The sequence below is a fragment of the Ranitomeya imitator genome, chromosome 1 (genome assembly GCF_032444005.1).
Source record: "Ranitomeya imitator isolate aRanImi1 chromosome 1, aRanImi1.pri, whole genome shotgun sequence".
Lineage (NCBI taxonomy): Eukaryota > Metazoa > Chordata > Amphibia > Anura > Dendrobatidae > Ranitomeya > Ranitomeya imitator.
Genome location: NC_091282.1, coordinates 523,162,501 through 523,183,865, shown reverse-complemented (window position 1 = coordinate 523,183,865; position 21,365 = coordinate 523,162,501). Strand labels below are relative to the sequence as shown.

Sequence of the window (21,365 nt, the reverse complement as noted above, 5' to 3'; positions counted from 1 at the left end):
AGTGAAAAGCGGTTGGACTCGCATCAACGAAAGTAAGCCTTCCAGGTACGATAGTAGATCCTGGAAGAAGACGAAGGCTTCCTAGCCTGGATTACAGTGTGACTCATCCGGGCCGAAAGGCCGGACGCTCTTAAAACTGTGGAGTCCACAGCCACGCCGTTAAACTGAGCGACCGATATTTCTGGTGGCAGATCGGACCCTGAGACAGCAGATCGGGTCTGTTTGGAAGGCACCAGGGGTGTCCGCGAGAAGATTGACGATGTCTGCAAACCAAGACCTCCTGGGCCAATCCGGGATGATCAGAATGACCGGCACCCATCCCGCCTTGATCTTTTACGACAGCTTGGAAAGCAAGGGAAGGTGTGGGAATCAATAGGGGAGCAGGAACTGCGACCAAGGAATGGCCAAAATGTCAACACCACTGCGAGAGAATCGCGGGACCTTGGGACGACCCGAGGGACCTTCCTGTTCAATCGGGACGCCGTGAGGACCACCTCTGGAGTCCCCCAACGAAGAGCAATCCGATAAGAGACCTTCTGAAGTAAGGACCATTCCCCTGCCGCGAGGCCCGAGGAAGACGGCCAGGGACCTGCACTGAGGATCTCACCAGGACCGTTGCCTCTGTCTAAAAGAGAATCCTGGAATCTCGGCCAAGGCCAGAGAACTCCGCGTCCACCCCTGGTGGTTGACATATGCCACTGCTGTGTCATTGTCTGGATTCGAATTGGCAGGCTGCTGAGAATCCTTACCCAGTGAAGGAAAGATAGAAAGAAGATCCGGAACTCGAGGACATTGATTGGCAGAGAGGACTCCTGTGCCGACCAACAACCATGAAAAGAACAGGTGACAAAGCCCCACGCGAGAAGGCTGGAGATCGACGTCACCACCTGCCAGGAAACTGGAAGGAAGGATATGCTGTGAGGAATGTGCTCTGGGATAAGAGCAGGGACCTCGGCCACCAGTGGAGGAACCGTTTGATCCCGGTAGAAAGACGGACCGGACGATGCAGGGAGAAGACAGACCTGTCCTCCTGTGATAGAATAGCCTGCTGAAGAAGTCTTGAATGAAACGGGCGAAGGGAAAAATTGCTTCCGATGTTGCAACCAACCTCCTTAGGACCTTTATGGTCCATCAGAAAGGAGGGGAGCCGAGAACCCTGGAGCAACAAGACGGAATTTCTTCCTGTTGACGAGCCACCGCAACGGCTAGACTGTCGGGGAAGAGGGATAGACTTTCGGGAGCCTGAAACCGAAATTCCTGAGCCTCCATAGAAGTGATTACTGAACGAGGGAATATCAACCTGAAGAGTCTCAGACGAAACTTCCTGTTCAGCAATTTCAGATCCGGACTGGGACGAACCTTGTCGTCCTCTTTCAGTACAAATAGGTTCGAAGAGAAGCCTGTGAACCGTCCGTTCCTGTTCAGGGACGGGAATGTTACCCCGGATTTAAGGAGGGAAACAATGGCTGTAAAGAAACCCAGGACTAGAACGGGTTCTCTTGGAGGTTGGGATTAGAGAAAAACGATCCCAGGACCGTGAAATTAATCTATTTTGTCTCCAGAGGATACAAGTTCCCTGGCCCATGCGTTCTCTGTTGAGGAGACAAAGACGTCCTTGGGGAACAGGAGAACGGCTGCCCAGCCTGAGAAACGGGCTGGGGCCTAGTCGTGGGTCCTGCCTAGGTGGAATTTCCAGTCCTGGACCTGGAGAATCCACCTTAGGAGTAGCGGGAACGCCAGGAAGGAGTGAGTCGAAGACTACCTTCTTCTCTTAACGTGCCTGTGGCCTCTGCTGTTGCGAAAAAGGGGTCAGATGACGCGAAAACGACGAAAAAGAGGGCCGAAAGGACCAAAGTTGCCGCCTAAGAAGAGAACTGGTGCCACCAGTGGCATCCTTGATAATTTAGTCTAGCTTGGAACCGAAAAGACGTGATCCTTGAAAAAGGAAGGCTCGTAAGGGACTTCTTGATGACCCTTGAGCCAAACAGAGCGAGTAATCTGGGTGGCAACTTTCGCCAGCAAGTCTGGTGGAGCTCTAGCCTGAATGCCCCGACGGAGTTGTTTAGCCCTTTCGGATAGACTTCGAAACCCAAATGGAAGCGAGAGCCGGGCATAGGGATGATGCGGCAGCTGCGAAAACCGAATTTGCAAAGGATTCCATGATCTTATTGATGGAATCTGTCAAATTCGCCCCACCGGACAGCGTGAGGGCTGTGTTGGTGGCAAGTCTAGCAGTCGGCGGATCCACAGAAGGAGAGGTCGTTCTCTATCGCCTCTCGTTCCGGTTGGCGATGAGATCCGGAGGAAGGAAATATGAGACTCCAAGACGCTTGCCTCTTTGAGAACGTCTGGTCGAATTCTCTCTTTCTCTGGCCAGAAGCTCCTCGAGTCAGGATGAGGAGCGAATCCCTTGGGAGGTAGTTTAGACCGTCTAAACGAAACCGCCTGATCTGCAGGTTCCGTAGAGGGATCTTTGATGCCACAGGTCAGATTGGACGCTCCAATGAAGCTTTGAACCATATCCCTCATGCTATGATTTGGTTCAACTTCGGCCCCAAATTATCCTCCGAGGCCTCGCCTGACTCCGGGGAGGGGATCAGGGGGAAGTCGACCACAGAGAAGGACCGTGGAGCGAGATGGACCGAGAAGAGAACTCAGACCGGTGTTCCCATCTGCATCTTTCGCGGCCTGCATGGAAGACTCGGACGGAGCTTCTAGCGACCCGCTGGCTACTACGGAAGTCTGCAGGGGCAACTGATCGAGCACGGACACAAGGGTCTGGGACACCCGTGTGAGATTCGCTACTGATAGAGACAGAGGGGAGGCCCAGCCTGGGGAGGGGACTTCGCTGCTCTTCGCAGCAGGGGAGTCTTAGGCGGTGAACATAATGTGGGTTGCTGCGGGCCTGCCTGAGGGAAGCTTGGGGTTACAAGACGAACCCTGAAAGTGTTTCAGTAAGGCACAGGACAAAGTAGGAGGCCGGGAGAGACCACCTTTAAAATTAGCCCGAAGGGGCCCCTGAGGTAAATGTCTGGAGAGTAGGGGACGGAGGGGAGGGGGGGTCTGGCAGGGGATTAAGTAAAACTGCGGTGTAGAGGTACTCACGGCAGACGCTGCGGTTTCCGGATGGAAGTCTGCACGGCTTGGAAGATGCTCCTCAGGAACGATAGCCCCTAGGAGAACAGGCAGACATCTGATGCACTTTCTTGTCCGATGTAGCTTGCCTGCAGGCCAGTGGGAGATGTGAGGACGCCAGAAGTTTGCGCTCTTAAGATGGGCGAAGAGAAACGTTCCTGGCTCAGAAATAAGTATCTGTGGCTGCCTGGGAGTGGTGGGCGGGCTTAACCGCCAGGCCAGGAGCACCAAGATGGCGGCGGTGGGCGGAGCTAGCCGTGATAATCGGGCGGGAGAAAAGCCCGCCCGAGAGAGAGGAAGTGGGAGGGGACACGGCGCCGGAAGTAGGCCCCGGAAGAAGCCGGGGCCTAAATTTGAGGCCGGTGGCCGCCAGGAAGGGCCGCGGCGGCGGGAAAAGCGGCGCGGTTGCCTGCAAGGCTGCCGCGCCGCGGCAAAAGGGCACGGTGTGGCCAGAGGAGGAAGCCGGAAGTAGGCCCCGGGAGAAACCGGGGCCTAAATTTGAGGCCGGAGGCTACCCGGAAGGGCCGCGGCGGCGGGGAAAATGCCGACGCCAGGAAAAGCGGCGCGGTTGCCAGCAAGGCCGCCGCGCTGAGGCAAAAGGGCACAGTGTGGCCGGAAGAGGAAGCGGCGCGGTGCCAGCAAAGCCGCTGCGCCAGAAGAAACGGTGCCGCCGTAGAAAGTGGCGCGGCTGCCAGCGAGCAGAAATGTGCGGCTGTAAGAAGGAATCGGCGCGGCTACTTAAGGCCGCCGCGCCGGGGCAGAAAATCGGTGCGGCCGCAGGTCACACGGCCGCCGCACCAGGCCAGAGCACAATGCGGCCGGGGGAAAAGGGGCAACGCGGCCGCCTGTAAGGCCAATAACAGCGCAGCCGCCATAGCGCGGCTGCCACGCGAAAAGGGGCGAAGACTTCCGCCCCATGTGAAAGTGAAGGCAGCCTGGAAAAATATCCCAAGGGACCCCCAAATAACTGCCCTGGGGCTGAGGAAGGACTCAGAGGTACTTTGGAATACTTACCCAAAACATCCCACGCCGTCCTTACTAACCTCATTCTGGGGAAAATTTCAGACGTCCAGGGAGCCGATGGACGTCCTCGTCTCCTCCAACCGACAGGCTCTGGTGGGCGAGTGGGTGGGGGACGGATGCAGGACCGGACTTCTGAGCACGCTTGTGTGCTAGGATCTTGGTCCTGGTGAGGGATCTATGAGGATACGGGGTGGCAGTACACGCCGTACTCATAGTCCGTATTGTGGGACTACAGGTGTGACTGCTCACCCTGTATCCCTTCCGGAAAACCTGAAAAGGAACGACGCACATTGAGGTAGATAAGGGTCTAATGAAAGACCCGTGTCCAACTCCTACTGACACTAAGCTAAACTGAAGATCTTTCTTCCTGTCGGTGGGGTGTACACTGCAGAGGAGGAGCCAACTTTTTTTATTTGCATAGTGTCAGCCTCCTAGTGGCAGCAGCATACACCCATGGTTCCTGTGTCCCCCAATGAAAGGCGATAGAGAAAGAAGGAGCAACAGGATTTTTGCTTTGAAAAAAGCAGTTGGTTTGCACAGCGGCGTATGAACAGCAATGCAGCTATCAGGGAGCCTTAGAATGCAGCCTAATAAGCTATAGAGCTGATGCACCCAAAAAAAAAAACTCCACTGTCCCTGCAAAGAAAAGGTGGTGTTGGACAGTGGAAATTGCCACAGCACAAGCGGTTTGGGGGTTAATATTCCCTTCCTAACACTATCCCTGCTTCAGACGAAGCTACAGCAACCTCTCCCTATGCTCAGATTGGCAGATGTAAGATGGCGGTCAGCGTGCACACCCCTTTATAGCCCCTGTGACGCCGCAGAAAGCAAGCAATCACTGTAATGCCCTTCTCTAAGATGGTGGGGACTGAGACCTAGGTCATCACGCTGCCCACACTCTGCGTCCACCTTCATTTGCTGAGAAACGGCGCTGAACGCGTCATATGAAACGCGACTCTGGCGCGAAGATCGCGTACCGCATGGCCGATCCCACACTGGGATCGGCTCGAGTTTCACGAAACCCGACTTTGCCGAAAGTCGTCGACGTATGAAATTGACCGATCCATTTAGCTCAACCCTAATGCCGACAACAGGTGTCTGCAACACAGTATATGCTACAGGTGATCGCATCTGTATATGCAATAGTCAGTGCATCAAAGGGAAATATCTAAACTAAAACAGGTTTTTCTGTATCATGTCTGGTTATGATGCGTTAAGGTTATCAAATCAGGTTGTCACGGTAAAAAAACAAAGAAAAAAAACAAGTGGAGATGCACAATTTGTCTAGAGGGGAACTGAACACTTGTTGGCAAGTACCGATATACAGCTCTGGCAAAAATTAAGAGACCACTGCAAAATGATAACATGTCTCCGAATTTCCAAGCAATAAATTTTGTATTTTTTTTCCGGAAAAGGAGAAATGGTCAAAATTAAAAAAAAAACAAAAAAAAAAAAACAGTGCTTTCAGACCTCAAATAATGCAAAGAAAACAAGGTCGTCATAATTTAGAAACAACAATAATGTTTTAACTCTGGGAGAGTTCATAAATCAATATTTTGTGGAATAACCATAATATTTAATCGCAGCTTTCATGCATCTTAGCATGCTTTCCACCAGTCTTTCACATTGCTTCTGCCGCAAAAATGTAAGCAGTTCTTCTTTGTTTGATGGCTTGTGACTATTCATCATCCTCTTGATTACATTCCAGAGGTTTTCAATGGGGTTCAGGTCTGGAGATTGGGCTGCCCACAACAGGGTTTTGATGTGGTGGTCTCAATTTTTGCCAGAGCTGTATTATGGATGACGGGAGGCAGTTCATGCAGCACAGTAACTTTCTATTAAGAAACATCTAAGAAAAGGGACTTCCTTAAGAATAAAAAGCAAACACTTTAGTGCCAACTATATAACTTGTAACATTTGCTACAAAAATCATTCATACCTGATCCCGCTTCTTCTCCAACTCCACTATCTCTTTGCTCAGTTCTTTGACCTTCCGTTCATTCTCGGCCATTGTCTCCTGAAGTTTCTGGATAGAGTCCTGCATTTCCATCAGTTCCTCAGCAGAACGCACTTTGGTCTCCTCTGCACACATAAATTGGTAGGCTACATAGAGACGACTCAGATGTTCAATTTCTCTTGAGATCTTCTGGTATTCCAAATAAGAGGATCTCTCCTATAGAAAAAAAAACAAAAAGAAAACAATTACGGTATATCTTTAGAAGCTGGACAGATGCATATAAATCATGAAAAAAACAAAAAGAAACCCTGAAACACACTTGTACTGCTATGCTGCACAAAAGATCTAAATTCTGGCTTCACATAAATTGCCATAGTCCATATCAAGGTGTCATACACACTGCCAAAGAAGTAATAAATACAGCTGCATTGGATTTGACACATGCAATATTACCTATATGAGCCGTTATGAAACATACTAATATTGGTACAAAATAAAGTATAGGCAGCACATTTTTTCTGTGCCAGTTCAAGCTCCAACAGATAACAATCTAGAAAAAAAAAGCAGCAGCAAAAAATGGAAGAAAACAGCAGCATTAAAGACTTACTTAGTGAATAATTTTATTTGCCCATTTATCAGGGATCAAGTAGGTAAGTGTTATGATGGCAGTAATATACTCACTGGTTGCAGTCTTGTGGTATCAGCAGTGTTCAAGTATCACGTGACTGCATTTGTGACCCACCAGATCACACAGTGGTTGTTGTGTGGAGCGGAGGTCACTTTTTAAAATTTTCTTAATAAAAGTCTATTAACGTGAACCTGTCAGTAGGATTATGCTCAGTAGACTACAGACAGAGTCAGGTTGGTACAGTTATACTGATTACAGTGTATCTTAGTTGATGAAATCCGTCTTATGGTTGTTGTTTCATTTTTATTTGTAGTCTTCAGTTTTTATTTTATTCCAAATTTAGGCCTAGTGCCATCTTCGTTTAGGCCACGCCCACACTGTGCCTTACGCAGTACTTTTTAGACTAATTCCTTCAATTTTTACTGCGCCTTTAGGACGAGCTCTCTGCACGCCCTTTCAGGCTCCGCCCTCTTCCATCTGGTGTTATTGCTCATACAGCCCCTTGGTCCACTGCAGCCTGCACTCCCTGGCACAGCTCCGGCCGCCTGTGCTTCCTGGCACAGCTCCGGGCCCCTGCACTCCCTGGCACAGCTCCAGCCACGACTGTCTGCAATTCCGGGCCAGCTCCAGCTGCCCCTGGCAGTTCCGGCCACAGCTTCACACATGATCCTCTTTCAGCACTCTGCTCTTTTGTGCACGGGGTCTTCACACAAGACAAGGTAGGTCCTGTCTAGGCTATCCGGTTTTCAGGCTCAGCCCATCATCTGTCCGCGTCAATGCCTGCCAACCCCTTATGGTGTAAACATGGCCTTAACCCGCAACCTGAGGTCTCTGGTCAGTTAGAATCCTGATCCCTGTCAGAGTTCACCCATCTAAAGTACAGTTGAAACTAGAAGTTTACATACACAATATAAAGAAACACATATGCATGTTTTTCTCAATATCTGACAAGAAATCAGAATAAAACATTCCCGTTTTAGGACAATTAGGATTACCATACCATAGTGTCTCCATTTTTCATGATCTCAGGTTAGGTGAGGGCTTATTTTTTTGCGTGCCGAGCTGACGTTTTTAATTATACCATTTTGGTGCAAATACGATCTTTTGATTGCCAATTATTGCATTTTAATGCAATGTCGCAGCGACCAAAAAAATGTAAACTTTGGCATTTTGACTTTTTCTCGCTACACCGTTTAGCGATCAGGTTAATACTTTTTTTTATTTATGATCAGGCGATTCTTAACGCGGCTTCATGAGAGAGGGAGAGAGAGAGAGAGAGAGGGGGAGAGAGCTTTGCCCATACATTTTCAATAGGATTGAGATCAATGCTTTGTTATGGCCACTCCAAAACATTGACTTTGTTACCATTTTGGCAGTATGCTTCAGGTGATTGTTCATTTGGAAGACCCATTTCCGCCCAACCTTTAACTTCCTGGCTGATGTCTTGAGATGTTGCTTCAGTATTGCCACAATCTTTTCTCATGATGCCACCTATTTTGTGAAGTGCACCAGTCCCTCCGGTAGCAAAACAACCCCACAACATGATACTGCCACACCTGTTTTTCACAGTTGGGATGGCTTTTTTGTGCTTCTTTTGGAGTAATGGCTTCCTCCTGGCAGAGTGGCCTTTCAGCCCAAATTGATACAGTAATCGTTTCACTGTGAATATGGACACAATTTTACCAGCTTTCACCATCTTTACAAGGTGTTTTGCTTTTGTCCTTGGGTTGATATGCATGTCGGACCGAAGCACGTTCATCTCTGGGATACTTGCATATAACTGTTTGCACAGATGAACGAGGCACCTTTGGGCATCTTGAAAGTGTACCCAATGATGAACCAGAGTTGTGCAAGTCCACAATTCTCTTCCTGATATCATGGCTGATTTCTTTAGACTTTCCCATGATGCTACACAAAGAAGCAATGTGTTTCAGGCGTGTATTAAAATACATCCACAGGTTTGTCTCCAATTAACTCAGATGTTGCCAAAAAACGATCAGAAGCTTCCAAACACATGACATCCTCATATGGGCAGTCCAGAAGTGTTTAAAGGCATAGTGATCTTAGTGTATGTAAACTTTTGACTTTGCAGTAAGTAATAAAAAATGCCTTAAAGCATTCTCTCTCTCATGATTCAGACATTTGGAAACTAATAATTATGGTAATCCTAATTGACCTAAAACAAGAAAGGTTTATTCTGATTTCATGTTGGATATTGAAAAAAAACATGTATATGTGTCTTTTTATACAGTATATGTAAACTTCTAGTTTCAACTGTATATACAGAAACGGCACACCCTGTCCCTATAAGATCAGTCCACAGATTCACTAAGGTTGTGCCTTAACCCGATTATCTATTACCGCCACCCATGTCATATTTAGACAGAGCTCCTATTGCCATTGTCAGAAGCGATGTGTCACTAGACCCCTACCAGTTATTAAATATTACAATATCGTCTCAGCGAGTCAGACCCACCTGATTCCCTGACCTCAACTACGAAGTGGTTAACCATGCATCAACCGCCTGGTGCTCCACAATTACACCCTTGTAGTGGTTATCTATGCTGACTACCGCCCGGCTCTATGTGCACTATCCATGGTGTGTCAAACCTACTAGCCCGTGTGTCCTCAGCTTTGAAGTGTTTGCCTATTCTGTCAATATTCTAGTATTCGACCCACTATTCAGTGTCTTTTTTGCCAGCATTCATCTTTTTTGTTTTATCAGAAACAGACCACCTTGAGTCTTCAACAAGCTAACAGAAAAGGTGGTATCACAGACATGGTTTGAGTTAATGAACAAGTCTCCGATAGCCATCCCATTCATACCGCGGATCCTGTATCCTTTTTCAGAGGCCCTAGTCTGTTTATGGTAGTTGTTCCACTCCATTGTCCTCAGGCTCAAAGCAGCCTCACCTGGTCAGTTCATAATCTGTATCGGAATCGTGCTGCTATCTCTGCCTTCGCAGATCTCAGGATCAGCCCTCAGGACTAGTCTTACTGCTACTGGGTTGGCAGCATTGTCTCTGTCTACCCATGTTCCTGCTCATGGTTTCCCTCTTGGGCTTCTACAACTAAGTTTTTGAAGTTGAGAGATGTACATACACGAGTCATTATCTTGGTTTTCTCTCCTTACAGTTGCTAATAAACAACAGAATATTAGGTTTCAAACGAGGCTCAGCTCTGGAGGCTTAGCCCTGGATGCACCATCCCGCGTACAGAGTATTCACCTTTTTCCCCTTCAGGACAGTCGCCGGTCTGGGACCGAGCAGACTTAAGGTATCCAGATGCCTCAAGATCTGGACCAGTCAACGACCTCATCAATGTTGTCTCATGCGGTTTCTATTCCATTCACTAAGAATAAAGCCGACTTTATGCTGCTTACCACACGACCAGTCGGATGCTTTCCATTTCCAGAGACAGGCACGGATATTCTCAACAGAGCCTTCCTTCAGAGGGTGGCCTTTACAGGTGTTCTCATGCCTATTCAACCTAAGAACGAAATTTTTTGCATCCGTTGCCGTCGAGGTCTTTCCTCCCATGGCAACAGTGCACAGCCTTTCACCTTGAAATGTAGTCTCTTCACAAGCGTGTTGGGGACATTTGTGGAGACATTGGAAGCCATTCTATCCTCACTTCGCAATGGTTGAGACGGTCTGTCTTGATCAAACTTTAGTTCTCCTCCCTTTGGCAAAGCATCTCCTGACCAGGAAGAGCTGGTTTCCCCTTCCCTCACTTGACTTTCCTTCTGTCAATTGGTGGTAGTCAGTATCCATGGATACTGGTCTCCCGGGTTGGGGAGCTGTGTTCAAGGAGCTCATGGCCAAGGACCGTAGGAAAGACCAGTAGTCCCCCTTATATCAATTCTTCGAAGTTCAGAATCCACCCCATCTGGGATAGCCGTGACTTAGTCTAAAGAGCAGAACTCTAAATAGGGTCTTGTGCTTTGGGACGAGCTCAATGTTCAGCTTCTTTCGGAAGCTTGACTACTAGGGTCGATCTTATGGAATGGCCAAGGAGATCCTGTAATCTTCCCATGGACATTCTTTGTCCAGATCTGCTTTCTTAGGGTCCCTTCCTCCTCCAGAAATCTCAGCCTCGTAGTTTGCATCATGGCTACAGAAGCCGCAGCCTTGTAGGTCAATAGTTTTCTCTGACCAGGTTTCTTCATAATTACCCACTGCCTTTATCTCTTCCTCCTTTCCTGGCTTTTGTACAGTCAGACCTAAATTCTGGTCTATCTGCCTACTCTTTAGCTATAAATCGGACGAGTGTAATGTGAAAAAAATAAAAATAAATGAAAATTGCAGCAAGCTGTATGTGTGTCACAAGGAGGTTTTGTGAAACATCTCCAATTGTCAATGTGGGTCAGGGTCTGTGGATGCAGACAATCCTCCTTATGACTCCATAGATAGGTATGGTCAGCACTGAGTGATTCAGGGATCAACTTCTAGAGCTGCAGTTCCTCGGCAGGTTAGAAGGAGTTAAATCTTTGCTGATCTTGGTTTATTGATTGTCTGTGCTCACATGCTGCAGGAGAACCAGTTATGTCTGCTATTTCCCTATTTAAGCTGGCTCCACGGATCAGGGGACGCCAGCAATAGTTTTCCCTATACAGGTCTAGGAGAGGTGTAAATGTTCTGGTCTACTGGTTATTTACCAAAATAGTTGTGAGCAGTGTTTGGTTAACCAGTTCTTTTCCCTAGGTATCTTTATATTACTTTGTTGCCTTTTGCTACGCAAGTGCTATGTCACTTAACTATGTTTTTCTGAATGTTGGGATTCATTTCAAGTTATCTATTGTATAAAAGATTAAAAAGCTCAGACACCTCTTCTACACTAGTGCAATAGCTATAGTCTGTTAACAGTAATCACTACAATTACCTCCTTAAGTTTATGTAGAGTTGGGGCGATTTCTTCATCCAGGATCTAAAAAAAATAAATAAATAAATAAAATTTTTATGTGTGCTTCAAACTGTTATAATTATCTTGAATAACTTTTTTCAAATCCCTTGTTAGGGTATGTTCCCACGATCAGTAAATGCTGTGGGTTGGACGCTGCGTACATCTGCACCATCCAACACACAGCGGCCAGATGTTACAGCATATAGCGCAGGGGTCCTCAAACTGCGGCCCGCTGAGAACATTTATCCGGCCCCTGGCAGAGATTGAATTTCACTACAGTTCAATGCCGGCGGGCCCTGCAATCGTGAACAGAACGACGAGGCGGCAAGGAGTGGCCCTCTGTATGCAGCACAGACCACGTGATAGTCATCACACCACCTGTGCCAGAAGAAGACGGAGTAGAGCGGGCGCCTCTTCAGAGCAGAGGGGGACATAGGTGAGTACTGGTATTTTTTTTTTTTTTAAATGCCGGGTCCGGTCTATCATGCCAATTGGGGAACTATGATGCCTATTGGGGACCTATGCTGCCTACTAGGAGACATTTACCTGCCTATTGGGGACCTATGCTGCCTATTGGGGACTCTCGCACCACACAAGTCTGAGCCTGAGGTAAAAAGCAGAGTTCCACCAATATGGGCACTGGTGAGGCTGAAAGGATATTGACTGGCAAGGCTGCATTGATGGTCACTGATCAGACTGCATTAATGGGCAGTGTAATCTGTATGTCTCTGTGTGGGCAATTTTATTGCTGGTATATTGTTTTTGTAGCGCTGTATATAGATTGGTATTTTACTAATAGCAATTTGGAATCCCAAGGAAACCATGATATCAAGAAAGAGAACAATTGCTTCACTTGTTACAACTATCAGTGACAAATATGGAACTGGAGATTGACCATCTCATTAGCCAAAAGCAGGCCCATAGTTCCCATTGAAATACCGGTAAGTTTGTTGATTTAACTTTACTTGTTCTTGATTTTAAATATTAGATTTGTTCCGGTATTTTTTTTAACTTCAAAATAAGATATGAGCAGTGTGCATAGGAATTTGTTCATAGTTTTTTTTTTTACTATATTCTGGCCCTTCAATGGTCTGAGGGACTGTGAACTGGCTCCCTGTTTAAAAGTTTGAGGACCCTTGGCATAGTGGATGGGATTTCAAGAAATCCCATTTCCACTATGCATGCAGGGATGCCGCCGGCTTCCCTGAGTAGACGGACATGCGGCGTGTCTTTCCAGACCGCAGCATGTCTATTTATCTTGCTGAGACGCTCAGTCTACGCAAGATAATTATCACCCGTCCAATGTGTTGGACGCGGTGATTCTGCACGGTTCAATGAGTTCATGCGGAATCACCTGCATTCAAAAAACGGCAGCGCTTTGGACAGAGCGGACATGTGTGCGTCCAAAGCGCTCCCAGTTAATGACCGTGGGAATATACCCTTAAAAATCTACTCAGACTTAGCAAGGATACCATTATTTACCGTCTGGATTTCCTTCAGCTTGACTTCCTTTTTCTCAATAGTTTTTTGGGCAGCCAGTTTTTTGCATTCATACATTCGTGTGCCTGCAGCTTCTTCAATCATAGCTAGAATCTATACAAAATAATCTTGTCATGAAAAAAAGTGTAAATCATACTAAAATAAGCAAAACATTTTTCTAGTCTCATCACCAGTGTGAAAACAAGATCTTAAGGCCATGTTGAAGTTTTGAGGAGGGTCTTTCAGCACAGAATGACTGTTGAAACCAAGCATAGGCATTCGGTGCTTCATGGCGGCTCGAACATTTAAGTGCACCTTCCCACCTACAAGTTTTCCCTCTACCTCCCCTTCTTCGATTGACAGCTCTGGCAAGAGAAGAGTGAAGATAAATGGAAAACAAGCAGGTGAGAAGGTGCACCTAAATGTATGGGTGCACCAAGCGCCTGTACTTGGTTTGAACAGTTATTGCGCTGACAGAGTTACTTTACGTTTTCCCCACTGAAGTTAACAACATGTAAAAATGTCATCACTAGAAACGAATGAGGGAAAAAAAAACCCACAATTGAATTTTTCAATTCAATCAGTCCAATGAGCATTGCTTAGAATGTTTTTGTTATGGTTGTGCTATGACTATGAGACACACCAGTAGTTGCAAACCTGGTCTAAAATTACCATAGAGAACCATACATTTACCTCTGGAGGCTTCATATTCAAAACCTTTGTTATCCTGCCCTACAAGTGAACAGAAAAAAAATATATGAGGTGGATGTGATATTGATTTAGGAAAGCAATATGAAATATACTTTACAGAGTTTGATTTATATCCTATACTGTAAAATCGAGACCTGAATACAAACTAAAATCTTAAATTCACAGGACATTAGGAAACCATTGTCGTAAGATTGACTTTTTTTTTTTTATATTGGGAGAACAGATTTTTTTTTTCTTAAAAAAGAGGTATTTTTGATACTCACCGTAAAATCTCTTTTTTGGAGCCTTCATTGTGGGACACAGGTAACCATGGGGTGTATGCTGACGTGGCTAGGAGGCTGACACAAGGCAAAAAAGTAGCTCCTCCTCAGCAGTATACACCCACCGACTGCTACAAAGCACCTCAGTTGGTGTAAAAGCAGTAGAAGAAGCTACTAAAGACTCAACCTATGTACCAACCCAATAACAAAGGCCTGTAGGCCCAATAGAGGTATAAACAGTTAGGGAGCGGGCTGTGTCCCCCAATGAAGGTTCCAAGAAAGATTTTAAAGGCGAGTACCAAAAATCGCTCTTTCTTTATCGCTTAATTGGGGGACACAGGTAACTATGGGATGTTCCAAAGCAGTCCCAAGGAAGGGAAACAAAAAGAATGCAAATAAACAGACTTAGGTCGGCCGGTTCGTAACCGCCGCCTGCAGCACCTTCCTTCCCAGGCCGGCATCAGACGAGGCATGCCCATGAACCCTGTAAAACCTCGCAAAAGTGTGCAAAGAAGATCAGGTCACGGCCTTACAAGTCTGCAACACCAAGGCCTGGTGACGAACTACACAGGAAGCTCCCACTGCTCGGGTGAAGTGAGCCTTTACCCCCAGAGGAGGCGGTTTGTCCTGAACGCCATATGCCTCCAATATTGCCGAATGAATCCAACGGGCAGTAGTGGACTTGGAAGCTGGGAGCCCCTTACGACAACCTTCAGATATGGCAAGTAAGGCATCAGAGTGGCGAAAGGGAGCAGTCCTTGAAGGGTAAACGCGGATAGCTCTGACCAGATCCAACTTGAAGAGGGACTTCTCCAGGGGGTGGACCGGAGAGAGACATAGAGAAGGAAGGACAATTTCTTAATGTGAAATGAAGAGACCACCTTAGGCAAGAAGGAGGTAACGGGTCTGAGAACCACCTTGTCCTAATGCAAAATCAGGAATGGCAGGATAATTCCGCTAACTCAGAGACTCTCCTTATGGACGAAATGGCAACCAAAAAGGCAACCTTCCATGACAGAAGAGAAAACGGAATGTCTTGAATGGGCTCAAAAGGAGTATGCTGGAGTGCGCCAAGAACAAAGTTAAGATCCCATGGATCTATCGGAGGACGATAAGGAGGTGCCAAGTGGGCGACTCCTTGAAGGAAAGTCTTTACCTGGGAAGGAGAAGCCAGATTTTGTTGGAAAAGGATCGACAGTGCAGCAACTCGACCCTTAAGGGTACTGAGTGATAAATCAGAGTCAAGACCCGCTTGGCAAAAACCTAGGATGGAAGGAAGGGAAAAGGACATAGGGACCAAATTGTTGTCCTCACTGCACCGAAAGAAGGCCTTCCAGTATCTGTGATAGATACGCAAGGATGCTGGTTTTCTCACCCTAATTATGGTCTGAATGACCGGATAGGAAAAACCAGCCTCCTTCAGGACTGCGGCTTCAACAGCCATGCCGTTAAACTCAGGGACTGAACTCTGGTGGAAGAAGGGGCCTTGTGAGAGAAGATCTGGACGGTCTGGAAGCCTCAAGGGAGCGTCCATAAGCATGTTCACCAGCTCCGGGTACCAGGCCCTTCTTGGCCCATCTGGAGCTACCAGGAATATGGGAATCCCATCCGTCTTTATCTTTTTCACGACTCTCGTAATCAAGGGGAAAGGCCGAAAAAGATAAAGCTGTTGGAATTGGGACCACGGGATTACTAGAGCATCAAAACCGACGGCTTGCGGATCTCGGTATCTGGCTACGAACAAGACACCAAGAGGTCGACGTCTGGTGTGCCCCATCTCTGGTTGAAGATGGGGGGTTGAGAGACCACACAGATGCCAGACCCTGACGACTCAGAAAATCGGCTGCCCAATTTTCCACCCCTGGAATATGCACAGCTGATATGGCGGGAACGTGACGTTTCACCCATAACAGGATCCTTGCTACCTGTTTGCTGTGAGTCCCGCCTTGATGGTTTATGTAAGCCATGGTTGTGGCGTTATCCGACTGTATGCAGACCAGCTGGCGTGCGAGGAGGATCTGCCAGCAGCGAAGGGCAAAGAAAATTGCCCTAATCTCCTGGAGATTGATGGGGAAAGCGGCTCCTTGGGACTTTCAGCGACCCTGCACTGTGTGATGAAGAAAAACAGCTCCCCAACCGAGGAGACTGGTGTCGGTGGTGATGACCTGCCACCTGAGAGGGAGGAAGGATTTTCTGGGCAGGACTGAGGCGGAGAGCGTCCACCAAGTCAGGGCCTGCCTCACCTTGAGAGGCAATAGAATGGGTCGGTCCAGGGAAGCGGTCCTTTTGTCCCAAGCAGACAAGAGGGCCAACTGAAGGGGACAGGTATGGAACTGGACAAACGGCACAGCCTCCATGGTGGCAATCATCTTCCCAAGAACTCTCATGCAGGACTGTAGGGGGAGTGGAGATGGTCGCCTTAGAACACGGATCCCCTGACAGGGAGAGGAGAACTTCTCCCCTGAAAGTAAGACATGGGCTTGGACCGTGTCGAACCTCATGCTCAGAAACACCCGGTGCTGCGCTGGGGTCAAGGAGGACTTCTACTCGTTGACTATCCTGTAGTAACGGACCAGAGTGTCCAAAGTGATCTGAAGACTCTGGTCGCAGTCTTGGCGGGATTGCCCTTTGATCAGAAGATTGTCCAAGTAAGGGATTATGAGAATCACCTTGGAATGAAGGATGGCCATAACCAGTGCCATGACCTTGTTGAATACTCTGGGGCAGAGGCCAGGCTGAAGGGAAGAGCCGTGAACGGATAGTGGTCCTCCTGGATCGCAAGCCGTAGAAATCTCTGATGTTCAACACAAACAGGAATGTAGAAATAAGCATCCTGAATATCTACAGAGTAAAGAAATTCCCCCGGTTTCATGGAGGCGATATGCACTGAGGGAGAGATGTGCTCTTCCCACCGGTAGCATCCGAAATTATTTAATCCAGCTTGGACCCAAACAGTCTAGAGCCTTGGAAGGAAAGGTTATTAATGGACTTTTCAAGCGGTGGATCCGCATTCCATGTTTTCAACCAGAGAATGCGGCGTATAGCAACGATGTTGCTGGTAGCCCTGGCTGAACAAGCAGCCGCATCCAAGGAGGCGGTCATAAGATAATTGACTGCATGGGCAATCTTCCTAGTAAGCGCTTCTCAGGGTGTTCCCAGTGTTTAGAACCATGGTTGGAAAAATTCTGTGAAGGACGTTTAAGCTTGTTTGAAGGAAACGAAGTGTTCCTGAGCAGGTATCTCATTCTCCTTTAGGTTAAGAGTTTGCCTAATTGCCAAGATAAGGCTATTGACCATATCCTGCATTTTGAGACCTGGTCCGTATCAGACTCCGACTGGAAATCTGCATCCGACCCAAAGGCTGCCTCCGAGGAGGGGGCTTGGGGTGAGAAATGCATCCGGGAGGATGCAGAGGTACCCGGAAAACTGGAGGAAGTGGAAAGAGTCCACTTCTTGACTGTGTACCCGATCTGTCTCGGCAAAGGTCGTGGTCAGGTGGGTGCAAATCACCGTGAGAGGCGTTCGGATCACTGGTGGCGGTGTGCAAGAGTGGAAGTCGTTCTAGGACCTGGACCAGGGGCAACAGCCCACTCCGGAGGGAGGGGTGTGCTCTCATCTCGAGTATTAGGGGGCTCCTGTCAGGCATACATGGCAGAACGGCTCAAGGACTGGCAGAAAGGAAAAGGTTAACCTGAAGACAACTTTCTTTGCAGAGGGTACAGGTGTAAAGAATCACAATAGTTTAGACGGTCAAAAAGAAGCCTCTCTAGGGTTGGGCATAAGTCAAGTCTTGGAAATACTGCTGTGGAGGTACAGAGACAAAGAGAGATAGCAAAGCCTACCAGATGTCTGCGACAACAGCAGAAAACTGCGGATGGCTGTGTCCCCGTGTGCAGGCGTCCGCAGGTCAGATGCAGAGAGCGCAGGGTATGGTGGTATAACATACAGGAAAGCAAACTGAAGAGGCACAAAAGCGGATATAGCATTAGCTGTGCTGTATTACAGCAAGTTCGATGCACTGCGGTGGGCGTGCTGGTCTGCCCAATGGTAAAAAAGGAAAGTAACCTTCCGATTGGCTGACATGCCGGGGGCATGAACAGCCTGGAAGATCTGCCAGCTAGTGAAACAAAATCCCCCTCCAATTGGAAGACATGCCGGGGGCGTGAACAGGCAGGAAGGGGAAGCTTTGTGATAGGGAGAGAAAGCACGAATAACAAGCGCGCGCTGCGACGCAGGGGCGTGGCCAGGCTGAGAAAGAAAAAAAAGAGACTCTCCATTGGATAAAAAAGGGCGCGAGATTCAAAAGCACGACGTGAATTAGCCATAGGAAGCCGGGAAGAGGTGCCGCCAAAAAGGGAGGGTGTGCCCACAAGCACTGAGAACGGCCAGGGAGAAACAGCGGTGGATGTGCAGGCTTGTCCCATCTACTAAAACCGCCCTGTCTCTGAGATGAAGGGACAGATATCCTTCCCGGGCCAGCCGCTGCAGAGGGAAAGGAGGAGGACGTACCATACCTGTGAGGCGAGTCCCGTTCCTGCTTCGGCGAGGAGGTTATCTTCAGGAGCCTTTGAGTCGATGAGGGTCACTGGGATGAGGAATACTCCTTCCTGCACCGTCTCCAGTGCAGAAGACAGAATCAACCTCTTAGAAGAAGGGGGAAGGCCACCACTGGTGACAACAGTCTTCCTCCCAGCCCTCTCCTAGGAGAGGGGTGGGGAGGGGAAAGGTCAGGACTGGCCAACGGGAATCACCCTGAAGCACCCGTGAAGGCAACACTGTATTAGGTCCTGTCTTGCGGGTCCGAGAGTGCGCAATGTGGGCAACACCACACTGCTCTCTCGGCCGCGGAGATACGGGAAAACAGGGTGAGACAATACACCCTGTTACCCTAAGAAAAGGAACCTGAAAAACAAAGTGAAAACATTAATAAAAACACAACAGGATACCTGAAAAGAAAACTGCGGATCTGGGATCAGATTCAGGTCTGCCTCCTACTGACACTAAGCTTAAACTGAGGAGCTTTGTACCAGTCTGCTGAGGAGCTACTTTTTCCATTTTTGCCTAGTGTCAGCCTACTAGCGACTGCAGCATACATCCATGGTTACCTATGTCCCCCAATGAAGCAATAAAGAAAAACAAATGTCAACATAGATATCAAACTATGCAAAGCTGATTTCAAATACATTTTGGTCCCTCCTACCAATGTTGATAGATCAAGCTCAGGTAGGTTTTGTGCCTGGTTGGGAAGCAAGAGAACACCATAAGGGAGAAAGGGAATATGCATCTTGTCAATGGATGCTGAAAAAGCCTTTGACAGGGTGCACTGGGGAGTTCATATTCCAAGTCTTTGGGAATCTTGAATGCAAGAGATCATATTACAAAGAATAGCAGCCCTTATACGTCCCCCTCAGCTCAAGTTAAGGTACCTTCACACTAAACGAGATCGCTAGCGATCCGTGAAGTTGCAGCGTCCTGGCTAGCGATATCGTTCAGTTTGACATGCAGCAGCGATCAGAATCCTGCTGTGATGTCGTTGGTCGGGGCTAGAAGGCCAGAACTTTATTTGGTCGCTGGCTCTCCCGCTGACATCGCTGAATCGGCGTGTGTGACGCCAATTCAGCGATGTCTTCGCTGGTAACCAGGGAAAAAACATCGGGTTACTAAGCGCAGGCTTAGTAAACCGATGTTTAGCCTGGTTACCAGCGTTAAAGTAAAAAAAACAACCACTACATACTTACCTACCACTGTCTGTCCCCGGCGCTCTGCTTCTCTGCTCTGGCTGTGAGCGCCGGGCAGCCGGAAAGCAGAGCGGTGACGTCACCGCTGTGCTTTCCGGCCGCTGTGCTTACACAGGGCAGAGAAGCAGAGCCCTGCGCTTAGTAACCCGATGTTTACCCTGGTTACTGGCATCGTTGGTCGCTGGAGAGCGGTCTGTGTGACAGCTCTCCAGCGACCAAACAGCGACGCTGCAGCGATCCGGATCGTTGTCGGTATCGCTGCAGCGTCGCTTAGTGTGACGGTACCTTTAGGGTGAATGAATCTCTTTCACACCCATTTCAAATCCATGATGGCATGAGGCCGGGATGCCCATTAGCACATTTACTATACAATACAAACCATGGAGCATTTAGCTGTGGCTATCTGAAAAAAAAAACATTTCAATTAAGGGAATCACACTCCAAAATGAAGAGATATTAACTTGGCCCGATTAACAGATGACCTCCTATACATAACATCCCCCACTACTAGCCTACCTAACAAATCTGAATTGCATACATTTGGTTCCCACAATGCTTAACCCCTTAATGACCGGACCTTTTCTGGGTTTTTCGCTCCCCTCCTTCCCAGAGGCATAACTTTTTTATTTTTCCGTCAAAATGGCCATGTGAGGGCTTTTTTTTGTGGAACGAGTTGTACTTTTGAACGACACCATTGGTTTTAGCATGTCGTGTACTAGAAAACGGGAAAAAAATTCCAAGTGCGGTGAAATTGCAAAAAAAGTGCAATCCCACACTTGTTTTTTGTTTGGCTTTATTGCTAGGTTCAATAAATGCTAAAACTGATCTACAATTATGATTCTCCAGGTCAGTACGAGTTCATAGACACCAAACATGTCTGGGTTATTTTTTATCTAAGTGGTAAAAAAAAATTCCGATCTTTGCTTAAAAAAAAAAAATTGTGCTATTTTCCAAGACCCATAGTGTCTCCATTTTTTCATGATCTCGATTTGGGTGAGGGCTTATTTTTAGTGCGCCGAGCTGACGTTTTTAATGATACCATCTTGGTACAGATATGATCTTTTGATCCCCCGTTTTAATGAAATGCTGCGGCGACCAAAAAAAAGTAATTCTGGCGTTTTGAATTTTTTTCTCGCTACGCCATTTAGTGATCAGGTTTTTTTTCTATTGATAGATCGAGCGATTCTGAATGCAGCTAAACCAAATATGTTTAGGTTTGATTTTTTTTTATTGTTTTATTTTGAATGGGGCGAAAGGGGGGTGATTTGAACTTTTATTTTTTTTTATTCTTTTCATATTTAAAAAAAAAAAACATTTTACTTTAACTTTTGGCATGCTTCAATATCCTCCATGGGAGGCTAGAAGCGGTCACAACTTGATCGGCTCTGCTACATAGAGGTGATGCTCAGATCGTCCTTATGTAGCTGAATTACAGCATTGCTAAGAGCGCCGACCACAGGGTGGCGCTAACAGCAACCTGGCATCAACTTGCTGATGCGCCGCTGACCCCCTGTTGAGGGCAGAGCAAAGTA

General features: G+C 47.5%; 1 protein-coding gene across 2 annotated transcripts in view; it reads right to left on the bottom strand.

The window, feature by feature from the left end:
* Positions 1-21,365, bottom strand: part of SMC2 (structural maintenance of chromosomes 2) — a 157,243-nt gene that overhangs the window by 122,248 nt on the left and 13,630 nt on the right. For both annotated transcript variants that reach the window (XM_069766939.1, XM_069766949.1), the window contains 4 exons: positions 13,818-13,856; positions 13,128-13,238; positions 11,625-11,669; positions 6,098-6,331 (listed from right to left, as the gene is read on the bottom strand). In XM_069766939.1, coding sequence (XP_069623040.1) covers positions 6,098-6,331; positions 11,625-11,669; positions 13,128-13,238; positions 13,818-13,856 — 429 coding nt within the window. The remainder of the gene's footprint in view (positions 1-6,097; positions 6,332-11,624; positions 11,670-13,127; positions 13,239-13,817; positions 13,857-21,365) is intronic.